The sequence below is a fragment of the Elephas maximus genome, chromosome 9 (assembly GCF_024166365.1).
Source record: "Elephas maximus indicus isolate mEleMax1 chromosome 9, mEleMax1 primary haplotype, whole genome shotgun sequence".
Lineage (NCBI taxonomy): Eukaryota > Metazoa > Chordata > Mammalia > Proboscidea > Elephantidae > Elephas > Elephas maximus.
Window position 1 is genome coordinate 16585731 of NC_064827.1, and position 16797 is coordinate 16602527.

At 42.6% G+C, this 16797-nt stretch overlaps 1 protein-coding gene across 1 annotated transcript in view; it reads left to right on the top strand.

Annotated features, from left to right (window-relative positions):
- Positions 1 to 16797, top strand: part of KDM4C (lysine demethylase 4C) — a 384820-nt gene that overhangs the window by 65472 nt on the left and 302551 nt on the right. Inside the window, exon 5 of the mRNA XM_049896778.1 lies at positions 4702 to 4895. Within this exon, the coding sequence (XP_049752735.1) occupies positions 4702 to 4895 (194 nt within the window). The remainder of the gene's footprint in view (positions 1 to 4701; positions 4896 to 16797) is intronic.

The following is a 16797-nucleotide window of genomic DNA, read 5'->3' on the forward strand; positions in this document are numbered from 1 at the left end:
AGGCACCCAAGTACAGAGTGGAAGGGCTCTGACCTAGAACTTGATACAATCTCTGTGCAAGGTTTAAAGATGCATTCTTCGTGCTAGGATACAGTTTGGGGCACGTACTCCCTCTGTAGAAGTCCAAGGCCTGGTCCTCCACCAGCTCCTGTCTCTGGTTGTCATGTTGAAGATTGAGGTGTTCTTTTCAACTGCCCATGTGTTTCCTGAGAGGAGGAAGCTAGAGAAATGGAAAGGAATGGTCTCTGATGAAGTTCTCAGTTGCACAAATCATGGTCCAGTACTGAATTATTTCTGAAAACCAGACAGAAATCAAGAAAATAGACATAATTGCAGGCCTAGCTCAAATAGGACAGGGCAGGGCAGGCCTAGAATGGTGACTGAATAATTGGGGCAAAGGGGGTTGGAGGTCAGAACAAGTCTGTCTGGTGGAGGTCACATGAGTTATGAGCATTGCTGAAGCACCTGATGACCATGGTGTGGAAGAGTTGTGTTCAAGGGGACAGAATCTGGGAAGAGGCATTTGTCTGTGAACTGGACCGGTGACCAGACTTTCTGCTGACACTTGACGGCTTTAAGCTTTGAATGCTCTGGCAAATTCCGACCTGCCATTCTGGGGCGGTTTGTAGCTAGTGTCTTTTTGGAGATTGCTTTTACACCAAATCAGGCCTCTTGCTAGCCCTCAAGTGAAGCAGATCCCGTTACCAGCTTTCCCAGTGTTGGGGTAGGACACCATACCCCTGGGTGGGAGCATGCAGCAGTTTTACGTGTTTACCTCTCATAAGTGTCAACACCTGGGACCTTGTTGACAGTTGATGCTGAGAGGAGGGGGTGATGATGTTGCATTTTAAAATGATCAGAACTTGAAGCATGGAGTTTAAAAACAAAGGCCTAGGAGTCAGATAGATTAGGTTTATCTTTGCCACCTACTACTAGCTAGGGGTATTGTATGTTTTCACTTGTACATTTGGATACAATATTACCTATTTGAGTATGTGTGGGGTGTGTGTGTGTGTGTGTAGTGTAACGAGGAGTGTATGGTATGACACTCACCTAAATGACAAACTAGGTGTAAAACCAGTTTCCATGGAGATGATTCTGACTCATGGCGAACGCACGTGTATCAGAGCTTTGCTCCCTAGGATTTTCAGTGGTTGATTTTTCGGAAATAGATTGTCAGACCTTTCTTTTGAAACTAGGTTTACACTTCGCCTAAATACAGGAGAGAGACCTGGTGCTTTCACTGTTCTTTTGCGCAGAGCCTGCCCTTGGAGGCAGTCAGCCAGGTCAGCCGATAGAGGACAACAATAGTACGAGAAGGATTTTGAAGCGATACAGTTTATTCTCCGCCTTGTTTATACCAGTTATTCTAAGTATTTTTGCAGCCTCTTTAACTGAAATAATATGACTTTTTATTTTAGAAAAAGTGGTTAAGTTTGAGCGTCCTGGCAACCTTGGTCTTGTCCAGAAGAAATGACTGCAAACATGTAACTTGCCTATTAATAGAGAGAACCGTGGTAGTACGTTTCAAAGGACATTATTACCACTTGTGTTCCAATGTTGTCTTTGGGGAGGTTTTCCAGTAAGATTTTTTTTTTTTATTTTGTTGTGCTTTAGGTGAAAGTTTTCAGAGCAAATTAGTTTCTCATTCAACAATTTATACACACATTGTTTTGTGACATTGGTTGCAATCCCTGTGATGTGTCAACACACTCCCCTTCTCCGCCCCGGGTTCCCAGTTCCCATTTGTCCTGTTTTCCTGCCCCTTCCTATCTTGTTGTCTTTGCTTTCGGGCAGGTGTTGCTCCTTTGGTCTCATTTACATAAGCGAGCTAAGACGCATGTTCGTCATGTGTGCTATTGTTTGTTTTATAGACCTGTGTCATCTTTGGCTGAAGAGTGAACTTTGGAGCGTTTAGTTTTTAGGAGCTCCCAGTTATTTGGTTAACTTCTGGTGTTTGTGCATTGTTAGTTATGGTTCGTATTGTATTTATGCCATGTAGTAGGGCTTTTTTTTTTTAGTAGGGCCCTAGCCTTGTCCCTATTTTTTTCTTCCATGATCTTTATCTTTTCATGTTTTATATTTAGGTTGCAGTAGTGTTTTGTAGTTTTCTTTGTTAGAAGTCTTTTACGTCCCTGGTTAGATTTATTCCTAAGTTACCTTATCTTTTTAGGAGCTATTATAAATGGTATTGTTTTCCTGATTTCCTTTTCAAAGTTCTCTTTGTTGGTGTGTAGGAATCCAGGTGATTTTTGTTGCACTAAGATTTATTAGAGAGTAGTGGGGATGTTGATTACGTCAGTTTTAAGAATTAGTTCATTTTATTTTCCAAAGGCTTTGTGTCCTTCAGCCTATTCAGAACTGCACGCCACTCTGTGAGGTCGGTGGGGTTGGTGCTGTAACCTTCACGATGTTCATGAAATCTCAGTGATTTTCCTCCTGGCCAGTAGCAGAGCTGAGGTTATTGCTGGGAGTTTTTAGGCCAGCACTCTTTGTTCCATGGAGCCTTGGTGGCACAATGGTTGAGTGCCTGACTGCTAACTGAAAGGTCAGCAGTTTGAACCAGCCGGTGACTCCATGGGAGAAGAGACCTGGCGATCTGCTCCTGCGAAGATCACAGCCTGGGAAACTCTTTGGGGCAGTTCTGCTCTGTCATACAGAGTCGCTATGAGTTGGAATTGGCTTGACAGCACACAACAAGAAGTCTCTGTTCCCTACCCTCTTCCTCTTCGACATGTGTCCACAGGTTTGGGATATCCAGGGATTCATCCAGCAGTAATTTTGAAAGATAGTGTAGGTCAGAAATAAAGCATAGACTTCTCCAAATGTAGGAATTTCAGAGCAATCGTTTGCGTCTAAATGCGCAAGCTCATTCAGTTTAAAAATGGTTCCTGTAATATGGTGCTCATTTATTACTTCAGATTCACTGTTTCAGTAATGACTTTTAAATAGGACTCTATTATTAGACTGATTGGACTGAAGTCTGATTGGACTGGAGTTAAGAGATTACATCACTATAAATAGAGTGAGATAAAATATTTTACATAATTTGATTGAACTTTTATGAGGACTCTCATAAGTTGGAACCTAGGATCTTCTCCAAAAGGAGACTTAATTTGACCAGTTTCCAGCTAGCAGACTTCCCAGCGTGGGGCTGAAGTTGTAGATAGGACGGCTAGTAAAGGGCATTTGAGAATTAAATTATCTCTTCTGGCACTTTCAATTATGTTACCTGTGGCAGAGCTTCATTAACTGCTCCATCAATAATTTTCCTAGCTCCAGAGCTGGAGGAAGCGAGATTAGCACACTGATTAGGGAATCATTTAAAGGGTCCCAAAAGAAAACACAACAACCCTAAAAGCTTTTATTGCGTATGGGAAATATGAGTAACTGGTTGTCTGGCAGGCATTGGTGTAGTTAGAGTGGACCTTGTCGGTTGACATAGGTGAATTTAATGCCCCTCTTTAATAGCATCGGGAGGAGGCTGAAATGAATTTAAAGGCATTGCTGTTTCCCTCTGCTTGCACAGAAATGTACTTGATCTCTGATATGTACAAGTTGACTGGAGAAGTGATACTATTTTTAAAATATATATTTAAAAAAAGTTTTAAAATACATATTTTAACAGGTATTTGAAGATACATATTTTAAAAAATTATCAAGCAGTTGTGGACTACAGTGACTTAATAATTGTTTGGTAAATTCTAATAAGGAGCCCTGGTGGCACAACGGTTAAATGCTGGGCTGCTAACCGAAAGGTCAGTGGTTTGAAACCTGCCCAGTGTTTCTGTGGGAGAAGGACCTGGTGATCTGTTTCCATGAAGATTACAGTCAAGAAAACCCTATGAGACAGTTCTGGTCTGTCACATGGGGTTGTTCTGGGTTGAAATCGATTGGACAGCACCCACCAACCACAAGCTGTAATGAAACCACCGTCTTTTCCCATCACCTTAGCTCTTGTACCAGTGACTCTCATCTTCTCTCTCTCCCTTCAAGCCATGTTTGGTTTGGATAATTATTTTTAGCAGGCTGTCTGCGTTTAAAACTTCTAGTCAACATAATAGGCTAATACTTAGTTGAAGGAGCATCATAAGCACGGTGATCTCTGCTTTAGACTGTTGATAAAAGTTTTCCCAATATTTGAATTAGAATGCAATTTTTAGGAAAAGATGTATTATGCCAAAATTGAAATGGTTGGGGATGAGAGAGGGAAGACAGAAGATTATATTTTGCTATTGGTTTTCTATCAGATGATAACTGAAGTTCAATATGACTTCTCAACTAAGGTGCAAAAGAAAACAACAACAAAAAACGAAACAAACCCACACGCCCACAACACACTTGAAAGCAAAAGGGTAGAGAAAGCATACCCCAGATCAATTGTATCACTGATTTTTTATGCTAATGTTAAGTTGGGAGGGAGGCCCTTAACTTACAGTTCCATTTGGAATCAGGAAGTTATTTGTTATAATTTTATGTCAGCATTTATTTAGAACCCCATTATTCTGATAGCAATCTCTGATTAATAATAATGGATATATGTACATGGCTCTTTAATTAGCTTGCTTTATTGTTTCATTTCTCAGTGAGTTAAAATATACAGTATAATTTGGCAGATAACGGTTTGATTAGTCAGTCTTATCTTTATTAGTTTACTAACGTTTCATTTTCTCTCTCTCCCCCTCTCTCTTCTGATTCCAGGGTGTGGATGAATGGAACATAGCTCGCCTAAATACAGTCTTGGATGTGGTTGAGGAAGAGTGCGGTATTTCAATTGAGGGTGTGAATACCCCTTACCTCTATTTTGGCATGTGGAAAACCACCTTCGCGTGGCACACCGAGGACATGGACCTCTACAGCATTAACTATCTCCACTTTGGAGAGCCCAAGTCTTGGCAAGTTCCATGTTTCATATTCGTTTGCTTTGGAGCCTTGAAATCTAGGCAACATGAGCATACTGGAGAGGACTTTTATTTGGTGAATTCTGTAAGGAAGTTTGACTGTAATAATGGGTTGCCTCCTACTCTGCCCAAGGTTTAGCACAGAAACCATAGAGCCAGTTTGTAGGCTGTGGATTGAGAGAGATTTTAAAGAATTTGTTAGGCATCTTTACTTCTCTGAGTGTCTGTTATAGGGTGTATGGGAGGTAGTTAAGAGTAAAAAGTCGACATCCAGGATGTAGAGTTTCAAGTACAATCAGTCCCTGGGTTATGAATGTCTGACTCATGGACAACTCATACCAGTCTTGAATGTTATGTCAATTTGCCTTCACTTTGAGATGATCAAACCTGTTTCCAACTAATTTTTCATTACAGTCACCTTCACTTACTGCACTTGCAGCTTTTAAATCACTGAAAAGTGTTCAAGCCTTTTCTTGCACTAAAACCAAAAACCAAACCCATTGCTCTGAAGTTGGTTCCAACTCATAGCGACCCTTTAGGACAGAGTAGAACTGCCCCACGGAGTTTCCAAGGAGTGCCTGGTGGATTCGAACTGCCGACCTGTTTAGCTAGCAGCCATAGCACTTAACCATTATGCCACCAGGGCTTCCTTCTTGCACTAAAGTAAGGCTGAGTGAGAACAGTATGTACTTGTTCCAACTTACCCATAAATTCTTAAAGACGCAGTTAGGAATGGATCTCGTTTGTAACAGGGGGTCTATGTCTACTTTTAATGGTCTTCTGGTCCAGCCTCCTTGACAAGTTCCATTCAGTGTATGGGGACAGAGGGTGAAGAGGAATGAACCAGGAGGCCTGTTACCGCTCTTTGGATGATGGGCACTGGGAAAGAATACGTTGCTGTAACTACATTTTCCTAACTTGCAATGTCCTCTGTTTGGGAGTCCCCCCCACCATCTTTCTGAGCCATGATTTTTAAGCTGCGTCTGTTTGTAAAATGAATCCTACAGAACGTGAGCTACGCGTTAATGGTTATTAGCCTATCAATCACCCTGTTATCCTTTGTGGTCAGCCAGTTTCATGTTTGGACTTGTTTTCGTGGTCTTTAGTCTTGCGAGAGTTAAATACCGACCCTGCTTTCTGTGGTGCAGAGTCACACAGACAGCAGCGTTATGAAGCATTACTTTGACAACCCAGGAAACACGACATTTCTGACTATTGCAAACATAATAGGAAGCTGCCAGCCCAGTAGCTCTGTCGCTTCCAATTTGAAGGTAATAGCCTCTTTCCGGGTCTCCTGATGATCACGTATTCAGATACAGCGTACCATTTCCATCCCTGTCTTGCCTTTACCTGCCATTGAGGTCGTGAAGTGTGAAGTTGTAAACTTTCTCCCTAAAATTCAATTACAGCAAAAATCCATGATTAAAATGACTTTTAATTGGAAAGAAAGTTTTAAGTGGAAGAACAAAGTTCTTAGGACGTATAAGAAAAATCCAGGCAGTTCCTGATTCTCTGTGGAGTTTTGTAATCTAAGAAAAAATTAGTGGGCAGCTGTTGAACTTACTTTAAAGATGCACATTTTGTTTGGTGAATTCTTAGCATGTTGCTCTCCTAACAGGGTAAATCAAATGGAAACATTTTTCATAGCTGGCCTAAGACTCACGACCTGGGTGATCGGACAGTGTGATGCGATTATCCGTTACATGGGTGTTTAGCGAGGGCCAGCTGTGAGCACATACTTAGGCACAAAGGGTTTCTGCCGTATTTCTTCAACCCCACCCTGAAATCTGTTGGAATGTCATCCTTAATACTTTTGGGGGTTCAGTTTGAGAGACTATGATAAATGTTTTAAACAAAGCACAGGCACCTGGGTGGTTTCTCAGCTGAGTAGTTATCTGAATACCATTCTGTCACTCACTTTGAATGTGGATAAAATGACATGGTTGTAGTCAACGTGTTGATGAAACCTGATACAGCAAACCTGCCGAAGCAGGAACCTGTGTAAGGCGGAAACCTGTCAGAGAAGGAAAACTCAAGTATTTTCCACTAAAACGAGCCATAGAAAAGCGGTCAGACTGCATGCTGCCAAAGGCGAAAAACTTGTGAGACCCAGAAAAACAAAGCCATCCCTTAGAGTTCTGACTCTCAGGTCTCATTGTCTGTGAGCTACTTCCCTTTGTTCTGGGATGATGCCCAGAGTCTAATCGAGAATCTGAAAAGCTAGTAGCAGAGCTGTTCTGGAGATCCGTTTGAAATTAATGAGGGTGCTTGTAACTTTGATGAGAGTTTTTAGTATTAGAAGAGATCAGATGGAATTTCTGCTTTCTTATTAAGAAAGGTGATTTTTTTTTTTCTCTCAGGAGCAGAACGATGCCCTCTAAGATTAAGGAGAGTGTATTCTGGTCGGGGTAAGACTGACTCTAGAGTCTGTGTCTTTGGGAGGAGCCCTGCTGTTCATGAGTGAAGATAATTACGTTCCTTTCCAAAGTGTTTCTTTCTCCCAGCATGTACATTTTCCATAGTTAATTACTCTATTAGTTGCCAAGCATAGATGCCATTATTTGCATTAAAGGCACATTTATATTACCACTATTTTCTTTAACCTTGACCATTATTTATAATGATAAAATAATAAAACAGCAGTGAGCTATGACAGCTAATCTAGATTCCATTTTGAAGATAACGACTGGAGGGAAAGAGTGATATACATGGCTCGAAGGCTGTTTCCCAGTAGACTTATGAAAGATTATATTGCCTCAGCATAAATAATTCTGAGGTAAACCCTATTATCATTAAAATTCATTTTAGTAATCATTATAATATACCTGAATTGAGTTGTGAAAAGAAGTAGAAGAATACAGATTCAACTAAACGTTGTGAGGTAGGCAGTGTGCGAGGGGGAGCTTAGGCTCAGGGGACCAGCACCCTGTCCTTATTCTGCCTGTAATGTGTGTGACTTTGGACAAATTGCTATACTTCTCTGGACCCCAGTTTCCTCGCCCACGAAATGACAAGGTTAACCAGGATGAGCGCCAGTTATGTGCGCGTGTGCGTGTTGATTTCCCTTTCTGGTTTTCCTCTCCTTGTTGAGTTCTGTCTACCCTTCACTCTGGGACGGTGGCCTTCACTCTTCTCCAGTTCTGTCTCCTGCACTTGGCATCTCTGACCCCGGCAGGGTGTCTTCCTCCTTTTCTTCTGGACTCAGTCTTGCGTTTAACCTTGGCTCTTCCCTCTTCTTCAGTTCTACCCTCAGGCACTGGGGTCTGGCTATGATTATTGCAAAGACTGCCTAAGTTAGTCCTTCCTTACTCCCGTGTTCACAGCTGCTCTCCCCTGCCCATGTAGCCCTCAGATTTTGCCTGGAGCCTTTCTGGACCATGTGCTTTCTCTGCCTCAGATGGATAGATCCATAGATAGGTAGCTGCCATGGAGCTGACTCTGACTTACGGCAACCTTATGTACAACAGAACAAAGGGTTGACCAGTCCTGCATCGTCCTCACAATGGCTGGCATGTTTGAGTCCATCATGCAGTTGTTGTGCCAGTCCACCTCTCTAAGGGTCTCCCTTGCCCTTGTTGACCCTCTACTTCACCAAACATGATGTTCTCCAGCAATTAATGCCTCATTGTGATGTGTGCAAAGCAAGCGAGATGAACGGTGTTCTGTTTTGATCCTTTGGGTTTTTATTGGCTAATTTCTAGAAGTAGGTCTCCACGCCTTTCTTCCTAGTCTTAGTCTGGAAGCTCTGCTGAAACCTGTCCACCATGGGTGACCCTGCTGGTATTTGAAAAACTGGTGGCATAGCTTCCAGCATAACAGCAACACACCAGCCACCACAGGACCACAAACCGACAGATGGGTGGCGGGTGTCGCCCTCAGACATCTGCTTTTGCACCTCACATCCCCTGCTGCCCCCAGTTGCCTGTGAGTGCCCTGAAGTCGGGCCCATGTCTTTTTGTCTTTGAATCATTAGCGCCTGGCTATAGCATTGATACCTGTTGCTGTTGAGTCGATTCCAACTCAGAGCGACCCTAAAGGACAGAGTAGAACTGCCCCATAGGGTTTCCAAGGAGCGCCTGGTGGATTCCAACTGCTGACTTTTGGGTTAGCAGCCGTAGATCGCCGTAGCTCCTAACCACTGCACCACCAGGGCTCCATAACATTAATACTCCGTAAATAATTCTAGTAGTGAATCAGGAGAGGGCTAAATTATGTTGGCTCAGTCTGTTCAACGGCAGTCAAGGAAATACCCGGAACATTTCCTAAAGATGCTTGTCTAAAATGTAACTCTTAAGAATACCGAGTTTCCTGCGTAGCTGTGGGTATGTATAGCTCCAGGAAGAGGCCACAAGACGCACATTTTGCCCACCGTGTGTGGCAGTTTGGCCAAGTAACTGTTCATGGACACAGGTTCATATTGCAGAGCCTTTGGAGGAACTAATGATTTATTTAAAAGTTTCTGACATAAAGGTTTAAGGGAAAACAAATCCTCAGAGTAAGCGGATAGAAAACTGCTTTTGCCGCCAGTGGTGAAGTATTTATTTCTCGGAATGAATGTTGACTTTGGAGCCAGAAGACCTGTTTGCAAACCCCAGATCTGTCACTTGCCAGCTGAATGACTTAGGGCAAATCACTCCTCCCCTTTCATCACGAGTTTCTCTGACTGCCAGGTGGAGGCATGATTGATCCTGTCTGCTTCCAGGACTGCTAGGAGGGCACCGTTATGTTTTGTGCGTAAAGGTGCTTTGTAAACTGTAGGGTACTGTACAAATACAATCACTCTTATTTTAATAATCTTATGAAAGTAAATCATTTTGGGCCATAGTAGTTCTGTAAAGTCCATATGTGCCTATATAGAGGGGTAAGTAAAATCTGGTTCTTCCTTTCAAGCAATGTGGAGGAGAGTGGCTGGGATAATTTCTGGGGGATATGGAATTGGGACGATGCATTGACTCCTGCTTCCCCAGACTGTGTCCAAGCACAATGAATAAGAACTTCCAGGTTTGCCCTGTAGAGAATGAGAGGGGTGAGGTGTAAGAGGACATGGCTTAAGCTGTATACGCAAAGGTCCGAAGTCAGGAGGGAAGGTTTTCCAGGCTAGAAATATTAAGGATGGACTTAAGCACTTGGCACTTTTTTTGTTCAGCAAATGGTGAGACTTTATTGAAATACTATGTAGCAATAAGAAGTGTCAGAATATTCCTGATGGATGTAAACTTGGATGAATGCATTTTTCGTTGGCTCGTTGTTCAGTTGGCACAGAATTCAAGAGCACAGGTGTTGGTGCGGAGGCTCGTGTTTGAACCCCAGCACTGCCCTGTCCTGAGTTTGTGCCTCGGTGTCCTCTCCTGAACCACTCAGATGGTTCTGCTGCCTACCTTGTGGAGTAGTTGTGAAGGTCAAGTAAAATGTGGTGTACAAAGTCCCTACCCCAGTGCTGGGCATATGTGCTCAATCGATGCCAACCTTTCAGACATTCATTTGACACATATATTGCATGTCTATTCGGCAAAGTGTTTTAAACATGAAACCACATAGTTCTTGTATTAATAAGGATTTTTGGTTCTAAATGACAGAAAGAAGCAAAAAGGGCTTAAGCCAACACATGTAGTTGGGATAAACTAGAAGCACGGCTCAATCCAGGGAGTCAGATGCTGCCTCTAGATGTCTGTCTCTGCCTTTCCCCCATCTCGCTGCCTCAGCCACCACCCCCTTCTCACCTCTATCCTTTCCTGCCACTGCTCTCCTCCCTTTCTTTCCAGGGTGGAGGAGAAGCTGTTTACCTATTTAATTATTGTTGAATTGTAGAAATCACATCTTTTTTAAAGAACAAGCAGGTTGTATGGTGCCAAGTTGACCTTCAAAGCTTAATGTCCACCTTCTCCATTAAACTGTGGGCACCTGGAGCCCGGGAGGGACCCTATTATCTTGTCCACTCTCACATTTCTAGTGCCTGCAGCACCTGGCGTGCGTCTGGCATGGAGTAAATCCAAATCAAACCCATTGCCGTGTAGTTGATTCTGACTCATAGCCACCCTAGAGGTCAGAGCAGAACTGCCCATAGGGTTTCCAAGGCTGTGATCTTTATAGGAGCAGACTGCTTACATCTCTGTCCCGTGGACTGCCTGGTGGGTTTGAACCACCAACCTTTCATTTAGCAGCTGAGTGCTTACCCACTGCACCACCACGGCTCCCTTGGCATGGATTAGGTACTCAATAAATATTTGTTAATTGAACAGTCTTACTGAAAGAATTCCTCTTTTGAGGAATTTTCTTTAAAGCAGAACATTACTTTAGGGATTGGGCAGTTTGATAATATTTAACGATACACTGAATTAACAACCCAGGGTACCAACCCCTACTTGTCTGCTTATCTGTTTAGTGAGTTTATGCCCATTAAAATGTTGTAATTGCAAATGTAAGACTAATTTGTGATGGCATAAGCTGTATCCTTTTGACGTTTGTATAGAAGAAATATTCTTGAGATGAACAGTGGTTTGTTTCTGGTTTTAGTAGTTCTTTCTAGAGATATTTGCCCTGTTAATAAGAAAAAATAAATGTTCATAAATACTTTTTAATTGAACTGTTAATAAAACTAACCACATGAGTGAATCCAATCATTTTAAGGCATATCCGTATACCTTTTTTTTACGTTGTATTGTTAAAAAAAACTCAACATTTTGGAAATGTATCAGAAAAAGTATAGTATTAATTTTGCACTGTATTCGCAGGAAGCAAACATATGTAGCTATATTTGCAGGAAGAAGAGAGGACAATGATAATTGCTAGTAAAAATATTTGTTGATCAAGTAGACCCTATTTTACTCAGACCCCAGCATCAAATCGCGGAGCCTGCCTTGGAGGTAAACACAGCCCCCACTAGCACTTGCCTGTAATCCCAACAGTAATAATGCCTGTAGCCGTGGCTCAGCACTAAGCCTCTGAAAGGAAGCGGCAGTGAGGTTTAGTGTTTGTGATCTTATGTGTCAGCCTTACTCATTTTCCTGAAGTGATGAGATTTAATGCATTTTCCCCAATCAGTTGGTGACTGTGGGTTATTATATGGGAGCTCTCAAAAGAATATTAATTAGACATTCCTGGTGCCCCTGGTAAGCAAGGCCAAAATTCAGTTGTCATTGAGTCAACCCCAGCTCATGGTGACCCCAGTGTTTCAGAGTAGAACTGTGCCCTGTAGGGTTTCCAAAGGTTGGCCTTTCAGAAACAGATCACCTGTCTCCCAAGGCACCTCTGGGTGGACTTGAGCCTCCAACTTTTGGATTAGCAGCCCAGCTTAACCATTTGTACCACCCAGGGACTCCTGATAAAGCAGGGGCTTGTAAGTTCCTCAAGATGCCTCTTATATTCTTGTTGCTACTCTCACAGTTAGAACCACCAGCACCGCTGCCGCCAGTAACCACAAAAACCCACAAAAATGAAAAGAAATTCTAAATCAAATCCTTAACTGCTAGAGAAAAACCAGAAAGTTTGCGCAGATTTATTTACCATGTACTTTGTGGAAAGCCAGGCTTCGTGCTGAATCCTTGCAAATTGCCATGGAGGATGTGAGAGATTTACTTCAGCCGGCTGATCTTTTTCCCCTATTTCCCTCCCTCTTTTTTCAGACTGTTTAATCTTGCTGTTTAGATAGTAGTTTGTATAAAATGCGTGATATTTGGTATTTGTTTTGCAGAACTTGTTCTTGAGCGTATAGGAAAGTGGCTTTCTTCCTGAGTGCGCTTCTACAGCTAGACTTGTTGTTAGGTGCCGTTGAGCGGTTCTGACTCATAGCGACCCTGTGTACAACAGAAGGAAACGCTGCCCGGTCCTGCGCCATGACCCCAATCGTTGTTAAGCTTGAGCACATTGTTGCAACCACTGTGTCTGTCAGTCCATCTCGTTGAGGATCTTCCTCTCTTTCGTTGACCCAGTACTTTACCAAACATGATGTCCTTCTCCAGGGACTGATCTCCTCTGACAACATGTCCAAAAGTATGTGAGACATAGTCTCGCCATCCTTGCTTCTAAGGAGCATTCTGGCTGTACCTCTTCCCAAACACGCTTGTTTGTTTTTTTTTTGGCAGTCCACTGTGTATTCAATATTCTTCACCAACGCCATAATTCAAAGGCATCAATTCTTCTTGTCGTCTCATTCATTTATAAAAGTTGCCTCTATGACTCTGTTCTTTCTTTATTAGTTTATGAAGTCTTCGTTTATAAGTGTTCACACGTATTCATTCTTTAGAAGTTTACTTTTCAAGCATGGGACGTGTACAGTTACGAGTATGTCGTTTCTCTTTGGTGACTTCATTTCATTGGGAAACTCCTTTTATGCGTGCCTGGGACTGTGCTCATCACTAAGTAATCAGCTCAGGTAGCTCTGACAGTAGCTGCTGCAGGTAGTTCTTTTTGATTCCCTTTTATATGAGGCATTGGAGCCTTGGTGATGCAGAGGTTAAGACCTTGGCTGCTAACCAAAAGGTCGGCAGTTTAAATCCACCAGCCGCTCCTTGGAATCCCCGTGGGGCAGTTCTACTCTGTCCTGTTGGGTCACTGTGAGTCAGAATCAAATTGGTGGTGAGTTTGTTTTTTTATAGATGAGGACTCTGGGACTTTTAGACCCTGAAATGCTTTTTCTAGCCATTAGTGAGTCCTGGCCTGGGATATGAACTCTTCATTTGTCTGACTCTCCTCATAGGGTTAAAGAGAAATCTAAGGGAAACCTAAAGAAGGAGGAAGTTGGCAGGCAGAAAGCCTTTGTTTTTCACACCATCAGCTTGCTTTCAGTGAGATCTCCTGCAGAAATAAAAGAGAAACACGCCTCTCTTTTTTTGACAAAACTGTGGCATTAGAGAGGATTTTCAGAAGGGCAAAATGTGGCTTGATTCTAATCTCGTGATAATTGATAGATTAGTGGGCGTGGGGCCTCAGCTGGATGTGAGAGTGGGAGAAACCAATGGCCCATCTTCAGATGCTTGGCACTTTGGATTTCTTCTTTAGATATTCTTCTTGGAAATCAGAAGAGGCAGAATTTGAGACCTGGTTCTGAGGTCATACATTAGTCCTTGATAGTCTTCGGTAGTGCAGGCCAACTGGTTTGTATTTTAAAGTTAACTTCTGTGCCGTTTCCTAGGCTATTTAGGATCCATTTTAATTCGCTTTAGCAATATTGCCTGCATTGGATTTCTCTAGCTTGAGGCTACTTAGTTGAGACTTTCTTGGTTCCTTGAAGGCCAGGACATCTGGAGCCATTGGTAATTATCAGGGTGTGCTGCTTCTGGGTCCCGCTTCTTGTGTTGCCTTCATTCTTCTCTCTGGCTCAGACCTTCCCAGCCAGATCCCAGAGAGGAAAGCTGCCCTACCTGGGACATTGGTCTGACTCGGCTGCTGTGGTCATCTCCTGGCTAAGTCACTGAGGCCAGGGATATGAGGCACTATGACTGGGGCACTCCTGTGGTGGTAGGAGCAGAGCAGGAAGCCTGGCAGCCCTGTTAGAATTGGTTGGTCGGGGAGGTAGCTCCCCGTCAGGAGAGTGAATGCTGTTGCATGAATTATGAGGAAGGGGTGCTGCAGGGAAAAACAAATCTATAAGACACAGACAACTCTCAAATACATGTGAACCTGTATTTGCTTAAAATCTCAGGACGGCTGATTGAATTACTCCAGTTGGTTCTTAATTCATTTTTTGAAAGATTTGAAAAAATATCCTATGGGGCTGTTTAAGATGTATGGAATATATATCTTTTTGGATAGCAGAGTCATTGAAATATATGCTACTTAACTTATTCCTTGCAAAAGCATTCTGAACGAGGGACTGACTGCCTTTACCCAAGGTCCCGGCTGAGGGAGGAGACAGATTGCTTGCTCACTGGCCCTGAAACTCAAAATCCTGTGATTTGTAAGTTTTTTCCTGCATACTTGAGCCAATATTGCTCACTTTTCTTGTGGTTTTTATAACTCTGGTAGTTTGTAAAAGAGCCCTGGTGACGCAGTGGTTAAAGTGCTTGGCTGTGAACCTAAAGGTTGGCGATTTGAACCCCCCAGCTGCTCTGCAGAAGAAAGATATGACAGTTTGCTTCCATAAAGATCACAGCCTTGGAAACCCTATGGGGGCAGCTCTGCTCCGTCCTGTAGGGTTGATGTGAGTCTGAATCGACTTGACGGCAACGAGTTTTTTAGTAGTTTGTACCACTTTATTATGTACTGTTGTCCTAGAGCACCTCCTTCATCGATCTGTGCATTTTGCTCTTGTCTCCCCAGCTGTATTTTCAGCTTCTTGAGGATAGTGCCCTGTGCACCCTCCCTTTGTAGGATGAGATCATATGCACCCTCCCTTTGTAGGACACCACCACGTACCCCTCTCTTTGTAGGACACCACCACTTAAACGCCCTCCCTCTGTAGGACACCACCACTTACGCCCTCCCTCTGTAGGGCACCACCACCTACACCCTCCCTCTGTAGGACCCCACCACCTATGCCCTCCCTTTGTAGGACAACACCACCTGTGCCCTCTCTTTGTAGGACAACACCATGTGTACCCTCACCTTGTAGGGCCAGGCATCACCCCGGGCACAGATAGGCCTTGTAGTTATTAAAGCAGGCTTTTGGGATCTGCTAACTTGTATGTCATATACAGGTACAGCTTTATGTAACCTTCAGTCTTCGTTGATCTTCTTATAATTCTCTCTTAGGTTTCCTATGGATAAATTTCATGTAATTAGCCTATAAAATAATAAAATCCTGCATCCTGTGTGATGCCTTGGGTAGAATTGGCCTGATGTAGAGGAGTTTATAGAAGCTGCAGAAAACCATTAGATGTTTTTAGACACTCTACTATGTTCCGGTTGAGTGATAAGATCAGATTTCTATAGCTTGCCTAAGGGAAATCTATAGAAAACCCACTCCAGATTTAACATAACCAACTGTTGTGAATCTGTTTCTTCCTCCTTCCCTCCTGGTGACTGCTTATTTGTGAGCTTGTGTTGGTTCAAAGCTCCGTAAGTTATTCCAGGACTCATGCATAAAGTTTTTAGAATGTTAATTTACAACATACCTTTCCATGAGGACATAGTGTGTAATATCTGAAGTGATTTTCTGATCAGAGACAAAAACAAACAAACATTACGAACAAACCCATATAACAGTCTTTTTTGAAACGTGATTTAAAAAGTGAATGTTCTTTGGAAGGTGTTCTCCACGCAAAGGACTTGTTGAGATGGAGGCCTTTCTTTGTCTTCAGTTCCTGTGAGTTCTCTCTCTCTTTCTCCCTACTTAGTGAGGAAGATTAACTTTATTTAGAAAATGTCAAGTGTTAGCAGATTTGACCATTGACTGTTTTTTTTAAAATTCCAGGCTGTGCCTTTTTTTTCATTTTGTGTGTTGCTTGTGTTATCTTTGGGTAGCTCGGTTGCTTTGAATAACGTGTGCTTTTGATTTGGAAGCCTCTCAATTCTCAGCGAAGTTTCCTACTGTAAAGAAAATGCGTAGGGAGTTTTCCCCTGAAGATTAAACGGCAATCACAGGTAATCTCTTTGAAAAATGCTTCAATATTTTGTTGGAGTTAATTGTGGTGGAACTCGGTAAGCCAATCGTGGTAGAAGCCTTTAAGCCATTTTATCTTATTCGTAGCTTTGAATAAATGCACTTGAATAAATGATTCCTTGGAAAGGATACTATCCTCAGAAGATTTTTACACAAAGTAAAATTGTTTTTTGTTAGAAAAAAAAAATGGCTTTAGAAAATATTCGATGTGGGCAAATGGCTTTATATGGGTATGTTTTCCATTTACAGTAAGTCCCTGGGTTATAAGAGTCCGACTTACGGACAATCATACTTGCCCTTGAATGTTGTGAACCAACCCTACTCAAAACCAGTTCTTCGTTAGGATCACCTTCGCTT